Genomic DNA, 26,144 nt, shown 5'->3' with positions numbered 1-26,144 from the left:
GTTCATGTTCAACAACTTCTGCTGAACCAATTACTGTATCTTGATCATACATGTATGGGTTCATTATACTACATGTACTAGCATGACTAGTATTACAAGTAACACTAGTAGCCAGATTTAAGTCTGAAACGGTCATTTTGGTCTGATCAAGTCTTAATCGACTTAATTTACCGCTAGAGAAAAACGTTAAGACCTGTTTAGACACTCAGACTCTGTTAAGATATATTGTGTTCAGTCAGATCAGTCGTGTCAAGATAAATAAGACAGATTCGTCTAGCATCCAAATAAGACTTGATTAGATCACGTTCAGATTAAATAAGACCAAAGGCGAACAACTTGTTTAGTTGCAGTAAGATCGTGTTCAGTTGTGTTAAGATTTTAAATATTTTGAATAAAACGGGCGACACTTTATCTGTTTTTTTATCAGGGGTTACTCCCCCTTTATGAATATAATCTCTATATCTTGGATGATATTCTTTTGTGATCTTTTAATATGACTGTATATCTATTTAATTAAATAAAGTATGCAAACTTTAAAAACAATTCATTTATTTCCGATAGAATCTTTAACATTTCATTGGTTATATGAGAAAAGATTAATTGTTGTAACCGGAAAATTTCTCATAAAAACTTTGCAGTCTCACATAAAGTAGTCCTGTATGTATGCATTCCGCCTCTAAAGATACAATGATCAGTATTAAATATATCTGAAAGATGTTCTTAAACATTTTTTGTTTCTAATGTAGAGTAATAGTTCTTATCTATATTTGGTCAAGAAACGTATATTTTAAGTATATAATTTACTTTTTATTTTAAAATTGTACACAGATGACAGATGCTTGCTGAAAGTTATTTACATTTTAATAAACGGATTATTTAAGCAGTCAACCGAAACGGATGAGCATAAACTACCTAAATAATTACGCATTCGTGTCACTGGACGTATAATGAATGAAGTTTCATGTTTTATCTTTAATATAAGATGTATAAGGTTAAACCGGGTTAAATTATTACATTTACAAATAAAACATTATTTTATATTTTTTTTAATAAATGCAACAATTATATTAGCATATTTTAAAAATTTAATTGACAGTTTATATTGACCATTATATACATATAAAGACCGATGTCGATAACTCATTTGAATTTTTTTTTCGCCATTTTTTTTTTAGCACGAATTAAATACAAGAGTAAATCATATCATAGAAAAATACCAAACAACGTTAGTTAAGACACGATTGATAAAATCAAATGTACGGTTTATATTTCTGTTTCGTATCAGATATTTTGAAGCACCAGTGTTACTACTCATTTTGAAAAACAGTGAGACGCTTACTTGCTATTTCGGAATTGACCAAAAAGCTATAAAATAACGTAGCGAAATGACCGTATTTATAGATTAGACTTTTGTTTTCCATTTTTATTGTTTTACACTAGTCATTTTAGGGACCGTTATAGCTTGCTGTTCGATGAGGGTCAAAGCTCCGTGTTGGGGTCGTACTTTTGACCTCTTATTAAATTATACCATGTGACTTGAATGATGGAGAGTTGTTGCATTGACACACATACCACATCTTCTTATTTATATTAACTGGGAGCAGTTTACAACATTTTCATTTAGATAAAAAAAAAAATATAAAAATTCAATATATCAAATGGATTTGTACCATATTGTTACATTCAAAAGTCTTTAATTTTGATTGATAGTATACATTATACGTATTGCATTGCTTCAAAAATAATGTCCAGTGTCAAATATTACACATCGATGGCCACTTAAATTAGTTACTTTATAGAAATTCATTTCCTTGGATGGAAGTACACGCTAGTATTTTATCCTTTAAAGTTAGTCTGTCTGTTTAATAATTTAGTTTAAGGAGAATTCTTCGTCATTTGCAAATAGACAAAAAAAAAAAGTAAACAAAAATTTGCTTACGATTGCATTCAGGCAGAGAGAAATATGTTTTATTTTATTTCAGATGATTTAGAACAGATATAAAAATATTCTTAATCTTTTACAATCTACAAATATAATTTGATAATGTTTTTTATACACACGGTATATAAAATGCTTGTAGTATTCCGTTACTGGTTGTACGCTCATATTTAAATACCTTTCTGTTTAATAAGAAAGTGAGAAAAAAACAGTTATTGAAATTCACCTGAAAAAGAGTAAACGAATAGCGGCTATCTAAATTATTTTTCAAATATCGAATAAACAAATAAATCGGCCACGCTTGCAATTTGTTTTTTACTGACAGGTGTCTGCTGGTATTCGATTGGACATCAGTATCAATGTAGGCGTAACAACCTATCATATTTATCCAATCAGCTGTCTTGTATAAGGTAAAATGTATTCGATGACATACGGTCCACATAGTTTAGTTTTTTTTTAAGTTGATTGCAATAAAAATTATTCATACACTCTAAAACAAATAATATCCTGCCCAAAAATGACTTACAAGACACTATATTATACTTTTAAAAATAACTATATTAAATTACAAATTAAGACAGCGCAAAAATAAAATAATACTAACAGTACTATTTAACGGTAGAGCTCTGATTTAACGGGGACTATTATGCTATTAGAATGATAGTCCCAGCAAGTTAACAAATTGATCATCAAAAGGACGGTTGTGTTTATTTACTTGTGCACTCTATTGTGGGACCATGAATGATACATTTTATTGTGTATTTAAATTGATTAAGGAATAACGCAAGATTGCAGAGAAGCCAATTAGAATAACGTATTATAATGAAACATATATCTAATGTTAGGCAGCAACCATTTGATTTTCTGGGGGGGCTATGGTTTTTTTTCTGGACAAATTATTTTTTTCGCCTGCGGCGAAAAACAATCTATTTTTTTCGCGACAAGTCGAAAACAATTTTTTCTTTCAATTTTAGCATTACATATAGTGGCAGCTGAGGGTGAAACAAACATTTTTTTTTTCTCAGAATCAAAAACAAATTATTTTTTTCTCCAAAAACTGGAAACAAACTTTTTTTTCCCAAAAAAAACATAGCCCCCCCCCCCCCCCCAGAAAATCAAATGGTTGCTGCCTTATTATAACATTGTACATGTCCTCCTAATGATACATCTAATAGTTGCCACTGGACATTAAACAGCTAACTATAAATTCATCCGTCATATTCTTAGTTTTGTTATAATGTGAAAATCCAACAACATGATGATATAATAATTATTGCAGATTTCACTAGGGAAATACGTGGGAAATAATTGTAAACAAAACCTTACCACTCAATAACATCCCTACGGCACATATTAAAGTCTAGCCTTTTCACATTAATATACGTTATTTTCATAAATCTATTCTAAATAATTTTAAACAATTTTAAATCAAACGGTATTTTTTTCTTATTTGCCATCCAAAAAACCCAATTATTTGCATTACATAACAGATCGATTGTTTTTCAATGGTCGGTGCCTGTCAGCATTTATAAAACCGTGTTTGCCAGAAAGAAAGCTACATAGAACAGGAAAACAACAATGTATTAGAAATACTTCAAGGTCCTACGTGTATATTCTATTTTCTGTTGTAATGTGGTGTAATGCAAAAAAAAGTTAATTCCTGAATACTGATTTGTACCCATCAAGCATTTGGGGTTAATAACAAATCTATGGTAGTCTCTCCTTCTTTACTCGCAAAGTATTCGACTAAATCATGTTTTATTAATGAAAATTGCTCATTGCTGGCGAATGTTAAACATTGATCTCTAGGTTTTCAATTGTTTAGTTGTTAGGTTACTGTCTGATCTCGCAAACCTGATATTTTATGGTCATTATTGTTTGCATCCAATTGCACCAATGCATTAAAAAGATATAAACGCGACACCGTACGAGAGTCGTTAATCGTTATTTTACATAAACTATTAGTATTTTCTTTCTTTAACGAAATACGAAACCACTTCTCGCAATTCGCTTTGGGGTTATTGTGCTTGTCTTTTGACAAAAAATAGCCTTGTTTCAAAAACAAAACGTATAAGAGTAATATTTAAAACTGAACTAGAGTGAAGAGATAGGAAGTAGGAGTTTCGAATTTTAATTGAATGTTCTAAATCTTAGTGTATTTCTGATATATGATTGTACAGACTCAAAAATATCTTTGTTTTTCTGAAATAGATAGATAGATAGATACTTTATTCTCTAAAAACTAAATACAAGTTTTCAGAGAAACATACAATATATTTACAGATACAATAGTTGAAATGAAAGGCCACCGTCACCAGCCAATGAAAGCAAAATGGATATAGTAGATCTTTCTAATTTTGAAAACAATGTTTCTCTTGCTTCGTTGATAAAAGGGCACTTAAGGTGGATAAGGATGTTTTGTTAAAAAAAAATCCTCCAATAGATTTCTACAATATTTATCATTTTGCAAGATTAGGGTGACTGTCCTCAGCAAAATATGAAAGTATTATGACCACTTTCTTGGTAAATAAGGGAGATAACCCACCATGAGTTACCCCCCCTAATGATGATTTCCTCAATTTCCCAATAAAACACTAATTTCATGTTAATTTTTTAATTTTTTACAGTTAAAACAATAGAAAAGTCATGATGACTTAATGAAAAACAAGTCAGGATAAATTAATAACTAAGAAATGCAGAACAGAATAGAGTGTAAAATAAAAAAAAAAGCAGGACTACATTTACATTGAGATATCATTGAAGAGGGGCGTACATCCTCTACACCCCCTCTGAATCTGCCACTGGATTTAGTTTCGCTGAAAAAGAATGAATTTGTGCAACAACTTAATTACGCCAATTCTTATTTTACATGCTTTATTGTAAAAACTGCAACATTCATTTGCGCCAATAAAACAACCATTTAATTGCGCAAATATTATAGACTTGTTTTCAGATGTTTGTTCTTAGTGCATTGAGGAGGTCCTTTCCGGTATTGACAGGTACAAGCAAAGGGTCTCCTTAGTGCACTTAGAACAAAATAGTGCACTTAGGACCTGATGGGATGATAGAACTGACACAAAAACATGACATAAAAATGGAGACTTTCTTAAAGTACTTAATTTCAAATTTTATAATCATATCTTTAGTAATTATAAAGTTATTTAACAGTTGAAGTCAGTATTCTAATGTAACATGTACGTGCAAATAAGTAAATCGTTTCGAGGTAAATATGACACAACTAATAAAATTGAAAATGGAAATGGGGAATGTGTAAAGTTTCATTTATTGGCGCAATTCATATTATCAAAAAGACAGAAGAGATGGGCGCGATTCAAACCTTTACAATTTGACAAATTACAACTGACCGTTTTGACAAACCAGTAAATTCTTCGTCCGGGGATATGCAGCTGACATTAATCTTCCTTCAGTAACTTTACAATACCCAGCCATGTCATTTCCGTATATTGTACATGTAGATAGCACGTGTGATACATGTATATACACCAGAAATACCCATTCAAGTGATTTTTATTTTTAGAAGAACTCCATATCGGGTAACATTAAATATACATACGCATAAAATGTTGTTTTAATTAAATGCACCTACAACATGTAAGTACGTATTCGTAAACTTATGTTGTTACTTTATTTCATATAAATTTTATTTTTCTCGTTGTGTTGCTTGTCCATTAATTGACGTTTACGCTATATTTTTTGTTCGGTATTTGTGAAAACCTGCTCATCTATCAATTTCACAAGAAATATAAAATAGTCGTAAGTCATGAACACTGAAGTTTAACTTGTTATCAATTTTTCGTATACGCAAAAAGATAGAATTAAATGAAACACTTTAAAGATGTTTAAATCATGCAGTGAATTTTCAAAAATATAGTTTTGAAAAACCGGTTATTTTTGTTTAATACTTTTTCTGTCCCTTTTCTTAAAAATTAGGACGCGTGTCACAGGTAAATATCACGGGGGGTCAACTTCCTATTATTGGGTATACGGAGATGTGCCAAAAATATGGGTCATAATTTTGCGAGATTTTATATAAAAATGACCCTCCTTTTTAATGACATCCTATATTAAAATGCATTTACGTTTGATAACTATATATTGATTCGGGGTATGATCTACATATCATATATAAATATGCTATTGAGAATCATACATTATTAATGGTCAATTATTATATTAAATTAAATCAATTCATTTGAAAGTTCACCTTTCAAACAAAGTGCTTTCAAATAAGTTCCCAAATGAACCCCGGTGAGTTAGTGCTTATATAAGCATGGCTCATATTTTAAATATTGTATATAAGTATAGGTCATTCTTTCTTAAATATTTATATAACTATAGGTACTGAATTTCAGTGAATGTTATATTAAAATGGGTACGTTTTTTGAGGCAAAAATGGCACACCCCTACCAAGAAAATATCGAAGTTACCCCCCCCCCCCCCCCGTGGTAAATATAGAACTAGTCAACTATGAATAATCACAAACAACAAATTTTTGAATCTTTTATCATTTGTTCTGTTAAATCAAAGACATGACTAGTACATGTATTCTATTATCCGGAATAAATTATTCACAATGATAAAGACATAAGGGATGATTTAGAAATTGGCATGTTGTGTATACACCTATCTATTGGTGAACACTTATATGTTGCCCACTAGCCGTCCTTATGTGATTTTTGTTGTTTGGTTGCGAGTGTCTCGTTGTCGTTCAACCCACTATGATCTCCTACAGTTTCAATATATATTTTTCTTAAGACTTTGCTCAGAGGAAAGTAATAGAATAGGTTTGGATATATACATTTTAAATCCCCAAAACTTAATTTTAAACTATTAATTTTGAAGACGTGTGTTATCTAAACGAAGTCTAAATGGTCACCAAATCACCTGTTTATTGTCTGTTTGGGTTTATTATTTTAAGCATAAAGTTTATAAATCCATCTCTGAACACACATTATACATGTATAACATTAAGTCAAAGTAAACATTAAACTTATGAATGGCGGAAAAGAAATATCTGAAAACGATAGATGGATGTTGGATGTGTACGGATTGATAGTTTAGTCTAAGTTGCATGATTTTTTTATTAGTTGTTAGTGACTTTGAACTAGCTGTCAGATAACTGCGAATACTCTCAGATTTGTTCATTGTGTCTTTTTGTGTCGGGATGTATAAGTACCGGGCCGCGTCCACTTGTATTTTTGTCCATCTGATGAGTTAAGCCTTTTTCATCTGATTTTTATAGTTCGTTCTTATGTTGTACTGTTATACCACTGTCCCAGGTTAGGTGAAGGGTGGGGATCCCGCTAACATGTTTAACCACGCCACCTAATTTATGTATGTGCCTGTCCCGAGTCAGGAGCCTGTAATTCAGTGGTTGTCATTTGTTTATGTGTTACATATTTGTTTTTCGTTAATTTTTTTACATAAATAAGGCCGTTAGTTTTCTCGTTTGAATTGTTTTACATTGTCTTATCGGGGCCTTTTATAGCTCACTATGCGGTATGGGCTTTGCTCATTGTTGAAGGCCGTACGGTGACCTATAGTTGTTAATGTCTGTGTCATTTTGGTCTTTTGTGGATAGTTGTTTCATTGGCAATCATACCACATCTTCTTTTTTATACTATCAGTACACTATTCTATCAACATGTGTTTGGTGTCCATTTTACAATATATTGTTGAAGAATTTAGTGTTTTCTTATTCATTCTGACATCTGTGTCCATGGCTGTTAAAAAGAAATTGCGAAGACGTTATGCTTATCTGTTCACCTTTAAAAATGATTTTCAACAGAATATTATATCTATAAAATTTTTAATTTTTGTTTTTCGTTGCGAAAACAAAATGGCCCTCAAGCTAAATGTCATCGTCATCGGCATGTATAATAGAAGACGATAAACACTTTAGAATATACACCACCTGCTGGATCTTTTTACCTGGGCACATATCTCGTTACGTATTAAGTATGAATGTAAAATTCTCGATATGGTACATGTATATTCAGCCGAATATACACTGTATCTCTGGACTGGGGTATTTAAGATATTTTGATCTGATAATGAAACATGTAAATATATTTGTGCTTTATGTAAAAAAAAATGCATTTAACCATTTTATTTTTAAAACTTCTTTAAAATAAGTTGACTTTGAGCATATATATGGTGAATATTAGATTAAATTTGGGAAGTCGTGTATATCCCATTTGTCAGGTGAGAAATAAAAAAAAATATCAGCTGGGTTTAAGAGTTGCAAATATTAACAAATTAAATTTATTTTTTATTTGTGTTCCTCAATAGTGTTTGCTAAATATATGTTTTCTCGAATGCCGAAAAGTGAAGAGTTTTTAATACGTGTAAATCCCGAATTCACACAATGGATGTTTATTAATGGTCTGTTCAAGAGTTTAGTTACACTTTTCAAAATATTTCAGACACGTAAATAATATAGGTTATTAGTGCTAGCTTCACAAAGAAAATATCCACTGACATGCATAATATCTAATGTCATGGGCCACACATGGACTGTCTTTTTTATAGGGATGCCCATGTGGCACATCAAAGATAAGATTGATTTAACCATTGTACTTTAGAATTGTAACAAATCTTAAATTCTGAAAATCACTTGAATACATTAACCTGTTATCTTGTCGACTTTACAGCTTATTTCCTAATGCTTGTAGAGTAAAATTTTGGTAGGCTTGCTTGCTCTGTTGGTATAAACATGAATTCAAGCTTTGTAAATAACATTGACATCTTCAAACAATGTAGAGGCACATTTTAATCTGTATATATTATATTTAAATTTGATTGGACATTATCCCAATTACAATTGTAAAATATACAAACTAAGCAATCAAGCTAACAAAAGTCTCGCTTACATGCATTGGGAAATTAGCTGTAAAACCAACATACAGATAGCCGTTATATCCTGAGAAGAGATCACGATGAAATTTGAAAGTTAAACAAATCTTATAGTTTTCACGGGAACGAATATTTTGTTTAAACGTTGTAGTGATCAGCTCATCAATGACGTAATTTAAAAAATAAGACGAGAAGGTCGAAAATAGTCATAGACGTCTTATAGCAAATAAACTCATCAAAGATACCAGGACTAAATTTTGTATATACGCCAGACGCGCGTTTCGTCTACAAAAGACTCATCAGTGACGCTCAAATCCAAAAAAGTTAAAAAGGCCAAATAAAGTACGAAGTTGAAGAGCATTGAGGACCAAAATTCCTAAAGGTTTTGCCAAATACAGCTAAGGTAATCTATGCCTGAGGTAGAAAAGCAATTATAGGCAACAATACGGCCTTCAATAACGAGAAAAACATTGCCATATAGTCGACCGATCATTAAAAGGCCCCGACATAAAAATGTGATTTTTATTAAACAGAGTGAATTCATATAAGCTTACAGAAAAACAATAAAGTCAGTTATAAATAAAAATACGGATAAACAATTCTTTTTTTTTCAGCTATCTTATGATCAAAAACAAGCTTCTGTCCTAGTTTAGTAGAAATCCAGGATAGTTTAAGAAAGTTATTAGAGTTTCAAACACTTTAACCACAAAGTGAATATTTGTGGTTTGTGGATCGCTATGTCTCGCTTTTGCAACAAAAGTCGCAGGCTCAACAAAAATGTAATAAACTGTTATACTTTGCGAAACATGTGTATCTTCTATGTCAGTATGTGTTGGTAAACAAACTCTATACATTTTTTTACTATTTTAAAATATCTTTATAAAATATTACTAGAAAACTTAAAAAAGTGATCTTACGGAACAAGCAAACGAAATTAAAAGAAACAAAAATAAGTAGAAAATACACTTTTGCATAGAAGTAAAAACTATAGCAGACAGAAAAGCAAAATAGATACGGCAGTAATAACTATACCATAAAAAACAAGAACAACATAAAATAACATAATATATACATTTTTAATAAGTATACTAGTGTATTCAAAACGGATCATGGTTGAACGAACATGAATTTCTATAGATTACAATCAACTGAGTGTGGCGCGTTCGATAGAACATTAAATAACTTTCTAATTACTTAAGATATGATTATAAAACTTGAAATTATTTATTTCTAAAACGTTAACTTAGATATGCAATGTCCTTTGTGTCAATTTTATCATTCCATCAGGTCCTTAGTGCAATTTTTTGTTCTCACTAAAGGGGTCTTTTGCGGTATTTCTACGGACCCCCAAAAAAGATTTAAAGGACAAAACGTTATTATATGGATTGGTTTTTTTTCGGAAAATGTTTCTTTTGGCAAATATCTGAAAAAAAAATCTCAACTTTTACATATTCAATACATTTTAGGTAAACACCTAGAGTTACAAATATACGACCATACATTTTTGATAGAAAAAAAAAGCATTTTCAATATCATTTGTCTTTTTAACTATACTAAATTTGCGGTTTTGTGACATGAGCATGTAGTTTAAACAATGTCGTCAATAGTGTTAAAAAGAAGCTATCAAAAATGATTTAGAACCTTATACTACACATACGGAGGTACATGTATGATACCATGACAGGTGAACGTATGATATAACTGTGAAATAGCCATTGTAATTGCCACGTTATTTTATGGATCGTTGATTTTATTACCTTTGGATTATTGGAACGTGCCATCGAACTTAATCTTTATAGACATACGTTACTTTTACAGTTTAGAAGGAGAAGACGAAGAAGAATTATTTATAACAGTGCAATCTGAAAAAACAAATAAATACATATTTTATATCAAATAAGTTTTTTTATTCAAATGAAAGAAAGGATAAGCGCAATTACAAAAAGATGTACTAAGACATATACTCGATGCTGAACTTAAAATTAGGTTATATTGTTTTAATCTATGAGGATCTGGAGGGGGGGTCCTTTCGTGATTTCTGTATTCTTTAATGTTTAGTAGGCCGGGTTTTTTCTTTATACTTTTTGTCTATTATTATCAATTCTTTATATTCAAGCACCTTATTATTCTCCATTCTTTATATTTTTTTCCATTTTCTCTATTATTCATATTTATAGCCGATCATTCTCTTTTCTGTAAAACCTATCGACATCCTTCTCTTTCCGATGGTATGTTATTTATAGTTTTAACACTCTCGCTTCACGGCCTTAGAGCAGTTTTAGAAGCGTAGTTCAAACGGAGACATGGTTCCCTGATGCGGCCTGATGAGGATAACGAAATTAACGATATAAATTATCTGACATATAAAATACTTGTATTTTGCGTTGATCGTTCCAGATGAAGTAAAATCCAGAAACGTGATTTGGACGTATGAAATTTATAAGATGTTGTTGTCACTCTTTTGTTAGTGTTACGTCAAAAATTTGCAATTACTTTTTTCAAAGAATAAGTAAATAAATACATAAATTAACACCAGAAAATAAAAAAATAAAAATAAAATCAGAAACAGTTATTGGCGAATAATTTATTTCTACAACAAAACAAGCTAACAAAACTGTATAATATATAATTTATTCTCTTATACCTTAAACAAAGACCAACAGAAATAAAAAGCCAACGAATGATTTTATGTTTAATAATTCAAAATAATATACATTTTTTATTCTAGCATTTATAATACAATGTATCATCCACATAAAGGGGCGTAACTCCTAATATCCTTCTAACACACTAAACGGATCTTAACCCGATCTGAAAGTTTTGAAAGTTACTTTTTATGATTGGTCTTAATTTGTCCAAAACAGTCTTAACAGACTTGATTGAACGCTAGAGCCTTCCATCTTGATTAACTGGACATGACTGAACAGACTTGACATAACATATCTGAACAATGTCTTAAAATCTGAAAAGTCTCAACGTATTTCTCTAGCGGTAAATTAAGTCGATCAAGACTTGATCAGACCAAAATGACCGTTTCAGACTTTAATCTGGCTACTAGTGTAACATCTTGGCTTATGTTAGCTTGGCTACTATTACTATTGACTAAACATGGTGCCATTACTAATTGAAATCTTTCTGAAAATTTCTCAGTGGGTTGTAAAATGCAATCTTGAACTGTTTCAGGAGAATCATCATCAAGTCGGTCAATGAAAACATCAACAAAATTTTCAGACCTTGGGGGAATTTCATAGTAAGCTTCCCCATAAATTTTTCGTATAAATTTATTTGTCTGGCCAATTTGTGTACAATGGACAGCATGACCACCAAGCAGTATAATTCCTTCAGTTAACTTTATGTCAGCAGGACCCCACTGAGATTTCATCAACACATCTAGCCCTAGCAAAGCTTCGTCTTCTATATTTGCAACTATCATTTCTGTATCAAAACATAAATTTCCTAATTTAATTTCAAAAATAGCTTTCCCTAGCTCCTTTAGGGGTTTGCCATCAGCACAAGCTAAAGTATTAGACTTTTCCAAGATTGGTCTATTAACATGAGGAATTTTATTAAAGGCATACACGGATAATACTGTCCGGACTGCCCCTGTATCTACAGTAAAATTAACCTCAGACCCTTGGATATGTCCTTCGACATAGACTCCATCACTTCGGAGTACTTGTCTTGCAATAACATTACTTGCAACTGATTGTTCACTTCCTAAAATTGGGTTAGAACAAACTAACTTTGTATCTTCTAAAGTGACAGAAGATATATTACTATTACTACTAGTTTCCTCTTTACTATTACTATTACTATTAGTTTCCTCTTTACTATTACATGTACTAATATTTTCCTCTTTACTATTACTAATATTTTCCTCTTTACTATTGCTAATATTTTCCTCTTTACTATTACTAAAAGTTATACTGCTTGTTGGTTCACCTAAACCAATATTATCCAATTTATGACCGTTTTCATTAAACTTAAGGGCTAACTTCTGGTCAGCTGAGTTAACCCGTTCTAGTTTAATGTATATACGTCTGATCTAAATTCACCTTGTGACATACTACTGTTGGGGGGAGTGTAAGGCATATTCATTTGTCTTGGAGGAGTAGCCATATTATTTCTATAATCTGGTTGCCTATTGGGATTGCTATAGCATTTTCTGGCATAATGACCGGGTCGACCACAATAGTAACATTTTGGGATGTTTTCTGGGTTATTGTTTCTGTCACAATTGTTATCCCTATAATTCCCATTAGGAACATAGGGTGGGGCGTTGACATTGAAGGGCCGTCTTTCATCAGGACGACAATGTCCGGTTACTGAGGTGTGTATCACATCATTTCTTTTCTCGTCTTGGTACATTTGATTAACCATCTTCTGTAACTCAGCTTTGGTTACTGAAATTACATCTTTTTCTGAACTTGTGGAATCTTGCTTGTTGAAATTGGTGTTCTCTTTCTTTAGTTGCCTTACTTTGGTATTTCTTCCTGAATTGCCCTCGTGTATTTCAGAAGTTGTCTCCTTATAGTTTATGACCTCTTGGACTGCTTCCTCTATTGTTTTGGGGTCTTTATGAAGTTCAAGATAAATTCTCGCTTCAGTATCCGACAGTCCCATTAAAAATCTTTGGAGCAAGTCTTCCTGCCTAATTTTTGCATGTCGGTTTGAATAGGCCTTGTCATATAGGTGTTTTAATTCTGCAGCATAGTCTGCAGTGTCTTCATTAGGTTTTTGGGTACGTCTATTAAATTGTACCTTATATGCTCTCTTATTTTCAAAAACCCCAAATCTATTCTTAAGTTCTGTGGCTAATTTTGAATAATTCTTTAATGTTTTACTATTAAGCTGATCAAACACAAAATCACCAGCTTCCCCTTGAAGTCTGGTTAACAATTCCCCCAATTTAGTTCTGTTATCCCAATTTTGTAGATTTGCAACTGCCTCAAATCTATTTATCCAGACCTCCCATTTTTCTTTTCCTGTGAAAGAAGGGAGTTTGGCATTGGAAAACCCAAATTTTGATTTTGATCGTTTACTTTGGGTTATTACATCTGTATCAATACTATTTGTATCCATATCAGAGCATGCATCACTAAATATTTCATCATCAGATTCATCACACTCAGATGCTGATGTGAAATCTAAATTACTATAAGATGTAAAACTTGGTTTATTTTTTCTAACTTTAGAAAAAGAATTGCTATTATTAGCAATTGTTGTACTTTTAACATGTTTTTGCTGCTGACTTGAAGCATTATTATGCCTATATTGTTTGGTAATACCAGTAAAAGCATTTTGAATGGCTGATACTACTTGACCAGTCATATCTTGTATCGCTACTTTTATACTGTCATATACCCCAGAATCACCTTGATTTTGAGGTTCAGACTTGTTTTCTATATCATTTTGCTTTTGATATCTGGAGGACCTTCTTGGAGAGCCAGTTTTTCTAGGACTTGGCCTCTTACTCAATTTCGATCTGGGTCTTAAGACTATTGTTTCTTCTTCTTCAGTCTCAATACAAGACAAGTCATTAGAAACTTCATTAACTTGGTCACTTTCAGAATGACATGGTTCATCATCAGTGGTATAGAGAGTATTAATTTCACTGTCTTCTGTGTCATATTGGCTACTATGTCCCCTATTAATATATGTGTCGGTCTTTCTTGAACAAACAGACTTTGGTTTACCCATTGCACTGTTTATCTATTACACTTCAAAAGGTTCGTATCACAGGATCCAATAAAGTTTAATGAATCCCACCGAGGATGCCAAAATTATGTAGCGGGCAGGGGCTTGAAATTCTTCGACCCAAGAGTTTTTACTCAAATTATATGAGTTGTTTGTAAATAACAAAGTCAGTATGACAAGATATGAGCTGGTCAGTATAATATAGGCATTTGCTAAAAGTCATGTAAATAAGTTTCTATCTTTTATTCATTTCAAGAATCATATATTTTCATTTATATTCCAGATATGACAACAATTTTAACTAGTAATATACTTAAACTATAGACTTAGATGATATGACAAGAATCTATTCAGTATGATACATGTAGAAAGTTATCTCTACACTCAAGAGATATTCATTAACTTATCTCTAAACTCAAGAGATATTTATTAACTTATCTCTACACTCAAGAGATAATATGTTGGTGTGTCAGAAAAATACATAAAAAGGCTGAGTCCTGCTATCTTAATTAATAATAAAAATAAATTACCCTAAGAGAAAATCCTAACTTGAAGTGAATTTAGTCAGAAGACCTCTTTCTGACATTTTTGCATATAGTTGTAACTGATACCTCACCAGTTACATAAAACATGTTTATTATTATTAGTTATATTCAGAACCTTTCATGAATAACTAACAATGAAATACAGTTTATACCATACATAAACTGTATTGTTTATTATAATTTCCGGACCTTTAGGAAATTATCCCTTACTTGTCAAATGTTTTCCTATTTAATCCTATTTATTACAAAATGACAAACGTTAACAGTAAACATGAACTTCAATGAACAATTTCAATAATCCTAACTTTAAAAGATAAACTAGAAATAAAGCTTTAAAGAGTCCGCTAAAATGAAATATTCCTTTTAAACTTTGAAAACGCTAACTTTACTATTTTCCTTTACAATTTAACCTTTTAAAAAAAATAAGTTTCTAAGAAAAATTAACCATTTGACTAAAATAAATAACGAGCAAATAAAAATACCAACTGTAAGAACCAAAAGTTTTAGCAGAACTGACGACCAAGCGTCGAAATTACGTCAATGTTCATGGTTGGATTGTTGGATGGTTGGATGGTTGGATGGTTGGATTGTTGGATCGCGCGCTTGCCGTCCAACTAAATATTTGAATTCTTAAATAAATTACAAAAATCACAATAATATACAATTTTAGTAACCTTTATATAATAAACAAAGTTTGCATGGTACTAGATAAATGTCTATAGTAACTAAAAATACAACAATATATACAGCGCCACCGGAAGTCACAATACGTAAACAACATTGCAAAAAGTTATGTGTGTCACCGGCGGACCAAAATGATAAATATCAAGGATAGTGAGCATTAACATCTACAAAACATTGAAGACGTTTACTATAAATACTAAAAGGAATTACAAGAAGTATGTGAAAACAGTTGCCAACACGTAAAAATAGTGTTTTTATTGAACAATCGTCCCAAGTGACACATGGATTCTACTGCGCATGTCAATACATTTCATTCATAAAATTCAAGCACAGGTGCGTGGAATTTACTACGATTTACTACGATCTACTACACAGTTTGCTACAATTGGATCTTCACAAAAATACAAGACATACAGTTGGATTATTCAGTGGATTATTACTATGAACTGGTAAATTATAACATGAACTTCAACTAGTTTAATCAAATATACAAATGACATGCAATTCAATATTTCTACAAGAATCATAATACTATAATTGTTCTAACTTTACTTTATTAAATGTTAATTAAAACTTATTTGCTTCAAATATCATATGTTCCAGACTACAAGCATTACAAGTAGTATATTAAATACAAGTTATTTCACACAGTTGCTGTTTCCTACATAATAACTTTCATGAAAAATACAGAATACTAAACAGTATGATTTATCAATACCAATTTAAAACATACATTAAAAATATCATACATGTCTATCACACGTCACAATAAAATACATGTACCCTAGTCGTCGTACTCTACAATTTACTTGACAATGCCTAGGTCTTACATAAAATGAAATAAAGTACAAAAAAGTAAAAAGTCTAAGAATAATACCATTTGATTTTATTGTCGGGAACGGGCTTGAATTAAAAATGTTGTCCTGCATTTTTTTTAGTTGTAATCATTGGGGAGGGGACCGGGATCCTTTTTTTTTAAGCTCAGGATTTCGGAATCCTGCAATTCTTTTTTCGAATTTCGGGATGTCAGGATTTAGATTGATTTAAACTCGGGATTTCGTGTTTTTAAGTCCTGGATTTCGGGATCAGGACACCTCCTAACTCTCCCTTATCTGACGTCATTGTCCTGCATTTTTATTTTTCATTCTTTAGGGACCTGTAATTTTCATTAGTTCATCCTGAAATTGTTCAAATAAGTTGTAATCTGCGTATTATGCCAAATTACTGATCCTACCTTTGTTTGCTCAAAAACCTGTCTTGCCTTTTTTCAAATGTCATCCAAGCCTCCCTTCTCAAATGATAGCTCCCACTGACAATAACATTTTACCCAAACAAATGAATAAACCATGGACAATTAAACAATGCTTCTGTTCGTAGATCTTCGTACCAAATTGATTAAAACCAAAACTGATTTGACTCCACAATATAGCATATTTACCTATCGATATCAGGATATTGGTATTTAGTCAAATCTTAACCGAAATTTGTGACACAATTTATGAAATGTAAGCAACATGTCGAAATATTTAGGCTTGGAATATATATTTTTTTGGATAAGTTAATGCAAGCACACGAGGTGTATAGTGTCTTAATATACGATTAAAGGTTTGTAATATTTAACAACCATATTATATCAGTGTGTAAACACGTTAATTATGAGCTTTGAAAGTTAAATATTTCGAGCATTTTTCTGAGTAAGTGTTAAAAAAATTTCAAACAAATATTCTTTACTGTGGTTATCATTCATAAGTCATCAGTATCTATAGATTAACAACTTGTGGTTATATTGATAATTTAGAATCTGCCTTGAAGGTGGCGCACAAATTCACAGCTAAATAATTCGATTGATGTGTCATTTGTATTCAAGAGTTATATTCCTTTGAACTATGAGTCTATGTTCAATTTCATAAAATCAATATATTGATTGTCTACCTTGAACAGGGTTGTAATTTTATCTTATACATGTAGTTTTTTTTATTGAATTCAAAATCGTTACAAAATCTACAATGTACTAGATACTCGTATTTTTCATTAGTTTATCAAAGACATTTATGTATATCTATATTTTTTTATTTGTTTTGAAATGTTTACAATTAATATATACCAATATAAAGAATTATTTTTTTATCTTATAAATATGTTTTTGTTATAAATTATGTAAGTATCCATACCGTGTTTATAAAGAAAAATAAGCAAGGTCGAATCTATAAAGATAAAAGAAAAAGCAAGGTCGAATCTGCCTTCATCATCACTAACTTTCTTAGAGCGATGAGACAAACTGCAAAAATCACAGATCTCAGGCACTCGTTCCAGAATAAAAAAATTCCTCTATCATACCTCAATATACCATTAAGGTATATAGGGGGAAATATTCTGAAACAAGTGACTACGTCACAGAAAAGGCATCTTCAAAGTATTCATGAAATTGCTCTCTATTAAAGCCATATCCTGGGAATTATTAAAAAACCCCACTTTTTCCTACTTTTAATTTGAGGTACAATATGCCGGTGAAAAACATTAACTGATGCCGAATGCTAGAGTGTAAAACTGTAATTGGGACCTACATGTACCCAAAACAATTAGAACTTTTCTGAAAAAGACTATAAATGAATACAGAACTATATCATCTTCCCATAATGATTGCATGTAAGGAAAATTTACCAGAGTTATCTTACTTTAATCACAGAGAGGGGAAAGCAAACAATTTTTGATTTAAGCCTAATTAACATTAAAACAAGTTTCCACCTACAAATAAAGTTACCTTATTGAAATATAAGGACTTTGTTAGCTAAATCTATTAATTTTATTAGATATTATGATTTTTTTTTTGACAATAGAGAAACATGCTACACAGTACTTTTTTTTAATCAAACACCAGTGCATTATTTACATGTCACGGGACAAAGACAAAAGAAGGAAAAAAGCATCCGATTCAGTCCACAAAACATTACACATATTTATGCACTCTAACATTCATCTGAATAAAAAAAATACTATATCTTTCTAGTATCTTTTTTCAACCTTTATACTGACAGGACTGGTGTAGAAAATAAACTGGTGTCTTCTATTCCGTCCGCAATTTTCGGGAAAGTAAAGTCTATATTTAGAATCATAGTTGAAACTGAAACTATACATGTACAAATGTTTGATACAAATAGAACATGTTATTTTTGCTTTATCAAATTTAAATTTCGAAGGGATAGCAAATTTTTTTATTTTTCTTTTGTTGTGCTTTTGTCATGTTTGTGTATCTTTCCGAATTTTTTAATCAAATGCAATTTTGAAATAAGTATAAAAAAAGAAAGTGTGGTGTTATTGCAAGTGACAAGTGAAAATGTTTCTTCTCAAGTCTCAATTCAAGATTATTACTGAATAGAGTAATCATTCTCTTTAATAATTGAAGGCCCAAAAAAAATAATGTGAAACTTGTAACTGCCGTGCTTTTAACTAAAAACCAGTTGTATCTAATTTTCATAACCTCGAGTCTACAGAAATATTAAAAAGTTCTATGTTTAACGAACATGATTTCACAGTATAATGATTTTTTTCAGTCAGCTCTATTTTATCTCTCATGAGCCGTGGTTCTTTGCACGAGTAGTTTTGTTCTTATGTAAACATGTAAAGCAACTGCCAACTTGTAAGCTTCTCCCTATGTATGATATGTATTTGTGGCTTGTCATGCATTCAATTTCAACAGCTCGTATCTCAAATCAAAAATCAGTTACATCTTTCTTTTTTGGGGGGGGGGGGTGTATTACTCTTGTCTGTATGTCCTTCCATCCGTCCCATTATTGGTATATAGTTATTTGTCATAACTCCTTCTACTGTTTGATTCCTAGGAAGTTTTCACTTTGCTGTCTGTTGAGTACAAGTACGTACACAATTATCGTTCTTGAGGTCAAAGTTCAAGGTCATATGAAGGTCAATATTATAAGAAGGCACATCACCTCATAACGAAACATCCACATGCAAGAGATGTAAGGCCAAGGTCAAACGGCAAAGAAGTTAAGGCCTTCACGGTTGTGTTCTTCACAAAAAAATAACAACATAAAGTTGACCTTGAGGTCACATTTGAAGGTCACAAAAAGGTCATTATGATGCAAGACACTTAACCCCGTGATGATACATCCACATACCAAATATCTAAGGCCTAGTTTAAAAGACTAAAAAAACTATTATGTACTTTTTGAATAGATTTTACTCTTATTTAATGAACCAATTTGAAGGTAGGGCGTATTTTAAACTTAAATGCCAAAAATCTAACGGTTAAATTTTAAAAAGATTTTGCAAGAACAACCGACTAGTATAGCAATTCAAATGCCTATTTTTTGAAAAAATTAAACGACACATTCTTCCTTAAATACCAGAAGCACAGCATTACTTTTCGGTGCTGATTCTGATACCATCTATTAAAGTTCGGACAAAATTTTAAATCCGGAATAAAAAGACTTACAAGAAAAGGGTATCAGTGACCTAATATTAACATCAGCTATCATTATTAGCTATGCTATTGTCAATTTAGAATTATTTTTTTTTGAATTTTAACATATTTAAACCTAAACCTATATTTCAGAAGCTTCCAATTTTGGCCGATACTAGTATGAAAAGATGCCATATTTGAGTTGCCAAATCTTTTAAACCTACGGTTCAAATCTTTTTAAATTTTTACAAGATGTTTAGGTTGGTCTAGTTTATCAATGAAATAAAATTAAGAAAAATTAAACGACAGGATTTTTTGGGGGTATAGTGTTGGGTATCCCCTTAAATTATAAGAAATGACTGAAATATTTTGTCTGTCTATTCGAAATAACATAAAAAATGTGGTGCGCACTGTTACTGCTACGTGCGTTATTCAGTGTGCACCAAATTTTTTTATGCTATTTCTTCATAGACAGAAAAAATATTACAGTTATTCCTTAAATAATTAACATATACATTAAATAAATAGTTTAATTTTTCTAAAGTTTAAAAATGATGATTATTGATATCACAAAGCTAACAAACGCAAATGCTTCTCAATTTATTTAGCACCATAGAATCATTTTTATACAGCCATATTCGTACAAACAAACAAAATACAAAAACGAAGACAAATACACAAATCAGCTCAGTTATAGCAGTCTGATAATTATGTGGGTAGCTTAGATAAAATTTCTATTTTAACAGTTTTATAATCATACCTTATTACGTAAAGGGTAACTTATAAATTCCACTCCCATCATTTACTAATCCGAATTGACGTAAAGGTATTGAATCATGCAGTAGAATTCTTTAACTAAATGTAAACTGGTTTTATGATGTAATAGATTTTCATTTGACTATGTGCAAACGTTTCTTTTATAAAACGTATTATTTATAAACCTTACAGTATATTTCGACTGATACTTTTTTAAGATTTATTCACGGTCGAATACAAATGTGTCGTATTTTAAAATGACATAAGCGAGAAGTCAAATTTTATGGAAGGATTGCACTTGAAGACTGTATTCGTGTTAACTATTGATTTCAAATTGAGTGGGATTTTTTGGATCTGGAAATATCGCCAACGAAATTGTTTATGAACAGATTTACAACAATAATTATCTTGCTTCTTGTTTTTATTTTTCTGTGTAGGTTTGGTTTAAAGTTGATTTCCTTTTTAATTGATTGTTAATTGATTAAATACACGGACTCATGTTACAGTACTATACTAATAGAACATTCTATGGTGACTCCAAACTTCTCCGGTCATTTACAACATTTCGAAGTTGATGTCCAGTTTTCAAACTTATCTCAAATGTATATCGAATCAAAGTTCATGACGGATGTAAAATGTGCAAGAAACAAAAAAATTCCAAACAAAGAATTAAATTGGAAACTCATTTTTCAATTAAATTTTCACTTCTGTTCCTGTACTATATACAATCAAAATTATTGTTTTTTTTTTTAAATTTCCATACTCCATGTATTTCTTACCACACAATTATTTTATTTACCTGAACATGCGTTCGTAATTTTATATGGCGGGATTTTGTCCAATGCTATGGTTGTCTTTCTCGTATTGTTTTACAAATACACCCCCCCCCCCCCCCATTTTTTATTATTTCTATTTTTCATGTATTGTAATTGTGTCATCACATATGCTTATATCTATATATGTTGTTGTTACCTGATTTCTGTAACGATAATAACTATTTTTGTGTATAAGAACATCAAAATAAAAGACAATCCATCGTCTTAGATTTCTCGACAACGTTCTTCAATATAAATTTCATATAATTCCTGCGTTTTTATATATTCTTCAACAGGCTACTCATGAGCCATTTATTGCTAATCATTCCTCTTTCTCTATATCTTCAAAAGTGTCACCTGCTTTATTTTTAGAAACACGTCAAAGGTAGAGAAATACGAAGTATGGTTACATTAATTTGCTGTATAAATGTTTCATATCGTTTCTGTATTGTATAACTTTGGTTCTTTTGTGACGTTATTCAATTTCTTAACATATACATTTTATGTACATATTATCTATTTTTATGCATTTAGAATCATAACACTTGAATTTTTACAATCCATTGGTAAATTATAATTAAAAATAGGCCAATTTTCACGTTTAATCCCTTATACAAAAAAATCAATTGACTTTTGAAATTACGATTTCAAAATGTTTTGTTTGAAACACTTTGTAAAGTTTCATGAACCAATCGAATAAGGTGATAAAGATCATAACATGTGCATGTTTCCATAATGCCATGCATGATACATTTAGAAGACACAAATTGTACCATTGAAGGAGGTTGCCCTTCCCTACTCAAATAATCGATTATTCATTATATAGGAAATCCTTATCCCCATTGTTAACATTTGAAATGTATGTATTTATGTTATATATATTTAAAAAAAAAATATATATATAATATTATTGAGTTTGAATAGCCATCGACCCATTTGTTTGAATGTCCGTCCCTCTGGTATCTTTCAACTCTCTATCAAATAAATACTAAATCTATTTGATCTGGTCATGTACTCTACCGATTAAGAATACATAGACATTGACCAACAAATGTCACCGCCAATATAAGTGTGTGTTTGTATTTAAAAGCAATTTTTTTTCTTTAGAGCATGTAGATAATTGATCTAACTTTGAAAGAGCCACAATATATGTGTAGTAATTGTTAACAGATTAACGGGACACATCTTGTCCGAGTTCGTTGTGTTTTTGTGTGATCTTTTTTTTTTTTTTTTTCTACCATGACGTCGGTATATGGGTACACTATATTTTGATAACATCGCTTTTTTTGTTTCCCCTAGTCTAGAATATATTAAATCAAATTTTGCACTTTTTATCTGAATGTTGGATGACTTCAAAAAGTTATTTTTTGCCCCGATAACTGAAATCATTTAATCAAGTCTGGTACTCTACCAGTCATGTATAGTCATACATTGGCATATTGTTGTTACCGCCAATATAAAATGTAAAATCGCAAATATACTGAACTCCTAAGAAAATTCGAAACGGAAAGTCCCTAATTAAATGCAAAAATAAAAAGCTAAAACCAGCAAGCAAACGAACGGATAACTGCCTGACTTGTTACAAGCATTTTCTTATGTAGAAAATGATGGCTTAAACCTGGTTTTATAACTAGCGAATTTATATTTTTGGCATAGCAAAGAATGACATTTTCCTTAGATAACTGACCAATTATTGAGAAGTTGCAATGCATGATGAATTACCGAAACAACACTTTTGTTCAAAGACCTACAACTTAAATTTTCAAGAATTGACAGAAAGATTCTTTCTGTTTAAACATTTTCAGACCTCGATGTTAAGTAATAGTTGTATGGTGAAATTTACGAATTATTGTCTCTGTCGTATGAATATGACCCGAATTATAACTTCAAAAATAGATAAACAGACTAAAAGTATTAGTTCACGAAAACGCAGTCAATTGACAAACATGAAAACATCACAAAAGACGTATATGTAATGTATTCAGTTTAGCCATTAATCATAAAAATATTTAATTTAATCGTAGTTTTGATTAATAGAAATACGTTTAATGGATAGGGCGTCGATATATATGCTTTGTTACATTTTGTAGCGTAGAAGACTATATAATGAATTAAGTGTTATTGAAGGCTCCTCGTCCCTTCAACGAACATTGTTGAGGTGATGTATGCAAACTCTTGTTCGATCTATAACATTTAGATATTTTTTTTTCAACTTCAACTTCTGGATCATATATTACAGTATATTTGCCTGAAAAAATAAAGGGTATAGAATATTTGTTTCAAAAGAAACATATATTATTGCATTGCGGAAAACAAAATTTCTAGGCAACCTTCTGTAAGGTGGGAGACATATGCATTGACAAATATCTAGTCTTGCATCACAAATTTTCTGTAAATATTAGCGTTATCATAATCAGTATTAAATCTAAAAAAATGTATCTACAATTTTTCTTGGTGGGGGATAAAAATCGGCCATTCAAAAATTCACATACAAGACATATACTCTTATCCGAAAATAACTGTATGAACTACAGACTGCTTTCATAATTATCCGCTGTCACATCACATCAACTTTTAGTTTGAAAAATATTTTTTTTTAAATCAACATTCAGTTTTAACTGTATTTATTAATGAAAAATTGTAACACTAAAGTATCACAATGTTACATGAAATATTATAACATGGGATTCGGAACAAAGTTTGGAAGACCTATACATCACTCTCCCCTGTTTGGCTGAATGTAGGTCGTCAAATAGTCTTTATATAGTGGAAACCCGTATAATACTTCCTTCATTTACTTTGTTGAGAAGGTGGCCATATATAGAATCATAATTTGGAAAATGAAGCTACGCTGTAGAAATGAATAACATTTAGATATCGAGTTTCTTACAAATAAAGATGATTTTTTTATTGGAAAATAAGTATGCTTTGGAAACGGTTAACCAACAAAAATTATGTACGTCAGAGTCAATTAAAACAACACAGCATAATTTCTTTAGAATAGTTTGTTTAATTCTGAATCGGTTACATATTCTGTTATTTCAAACGTGTTATGTCGAACTGTAGTTTTAACATTGTCGTCTTTCATGACCAAATGTAGGTGATCCACATGTGCTTGCCTAATAGTGCTTCTTGATAGTTCGACCCTGGCATTTTGATTTGTTATATTTCAATCATCCAGCAACTCTTTGATCACACTTGTCGCCGCATGTTATCATTTCATGTCGTCGACATCCACATGTAGGCAAGCCAAAACAACTTTGAACTGATCCAAAATCGTGAAGTCTCGTACTTGTATCTGCATTGTAAATTTTACAAAAACAACTAGAATAAAATAAATAATTGTTATCATAAACATCACATTATTTTTCATATATGTATATAAAAATAAACATATATTTCATTGTATAAAGTACTGAAAAATAGATAATGATCGAAAGACTCATTCAAAATGAATAAAAAAATGTTTGCAATCGGTAACAGCAAATTTTCAACCAACATTACATCGAATATAAGCTATATTCTATTTCTTTTGGTTGCTCACACTTGACGGAGTCTCAGAATATCATACAACTTGTCGCAAAATTATCTACGCCAGAGTCAAATGTAAGTTTTAAAAAGACAGTGCATGCATGTGGGGTATTTATCATAAGTTGATTTGAAATTATCACTTGTCATGTTAACTCAATTGCTTTACTCACTTTCGCCGTCCCGCCTGAGACGAGAAAATCAATCTCGTTTATTGATTATCTATAAATAAATGGCATCGGGTTGTTCGAGCATCAAAAAGATCAAGATAAAGAATGAGAGAGAGGGGACGCTTTCAACATAATGATAACATACTTTAACCTAACGGTTTAGTAGATCCCAAAAGAAATTGATAAATTACTTTACGTTAACACCGAACATAATTTATTCATATAGTTCTAATCTTACCTACATTAATGCAGTATCAATGTGAATACAATATGAGGAACGATTTTTTGTTCCATTTACATGTATACATATACAATCGTATTGATTACACCTATGCATGTTATCAAATTTCTGTCCACGTTTGCAACCATCTGTTTTCCATGGACTAATTGGACAAATTTGCATGGAAGTTAACTTAATTATCATAATAGAACTATAGTCAATACAGAATTTGACAAAATATGCATTCATCTACATAGTATACATCGTATCGCAAATAGAACACATATTGACTTAATATGTAACATGTAAGTTACGCGCACTCATTGAAAATGAAATTATTAAAAAATGTAATTCATAATTCCAATGATGTACAGTCAGGCCTGAATTTGTATTTATGTTGCAAATATAATGAATAATCGACCATGTGCCTAATTTTGAGAGCAGTAGTCAACAAGTAAAACAACAACAAAAAATACTTAAACAGGTGTTATTAA

The 26,144-nt window shown here is 30.9% G+C and overlaps 1 protein-coding gene across 1 annotated transcript in view; it reads right to left on the bottom strand.

Annotated features, from left to right (window-relative positions):
- The window catches only part of LOC143085206 (uncharacterized), a 67,057-nt gene extending 46,082 nt beyond the window's left edge, over positions 1 to 20,975 (bottom strand). The window contains exon 1 of the mRNA XM_076261437.1: positions 20,922 to 20,975. Coding sequence (XP_076117552.1) covers positions 20,922 to 20,963 — 42 coding nt within the window. The 5' untranslated portion in view covers positions 20,964 to 20,975. The remainder of the gene's footprint in view (positions 1 to 20,921) is intronic.
- Between the last annotated feature and the right edge of the window lie 5,169 nt (positions 20,976 to 26,144).

Source organism: Mytilus galloprovincialis, chromosome 8 (assembly GCF_965363235.1).
Source record: "Mytilus galloprovincialis chromosome 8, xbMytGall1.hap1.1, whole genome shotgun sequence".
In the NCBI taxonomy this organism is placed as follows: domain Eukaryota; kingdom Metazoa; phylum Mollusca; class Bivalvia; order Mytilida; family Mytilidae; genus Mytilus; species Mytilus galloprovincialis.
Note: the sequence above shows the minus strand (reverse complement) of the source record. Positions and strands in the feature narration are given on the sequence as shown.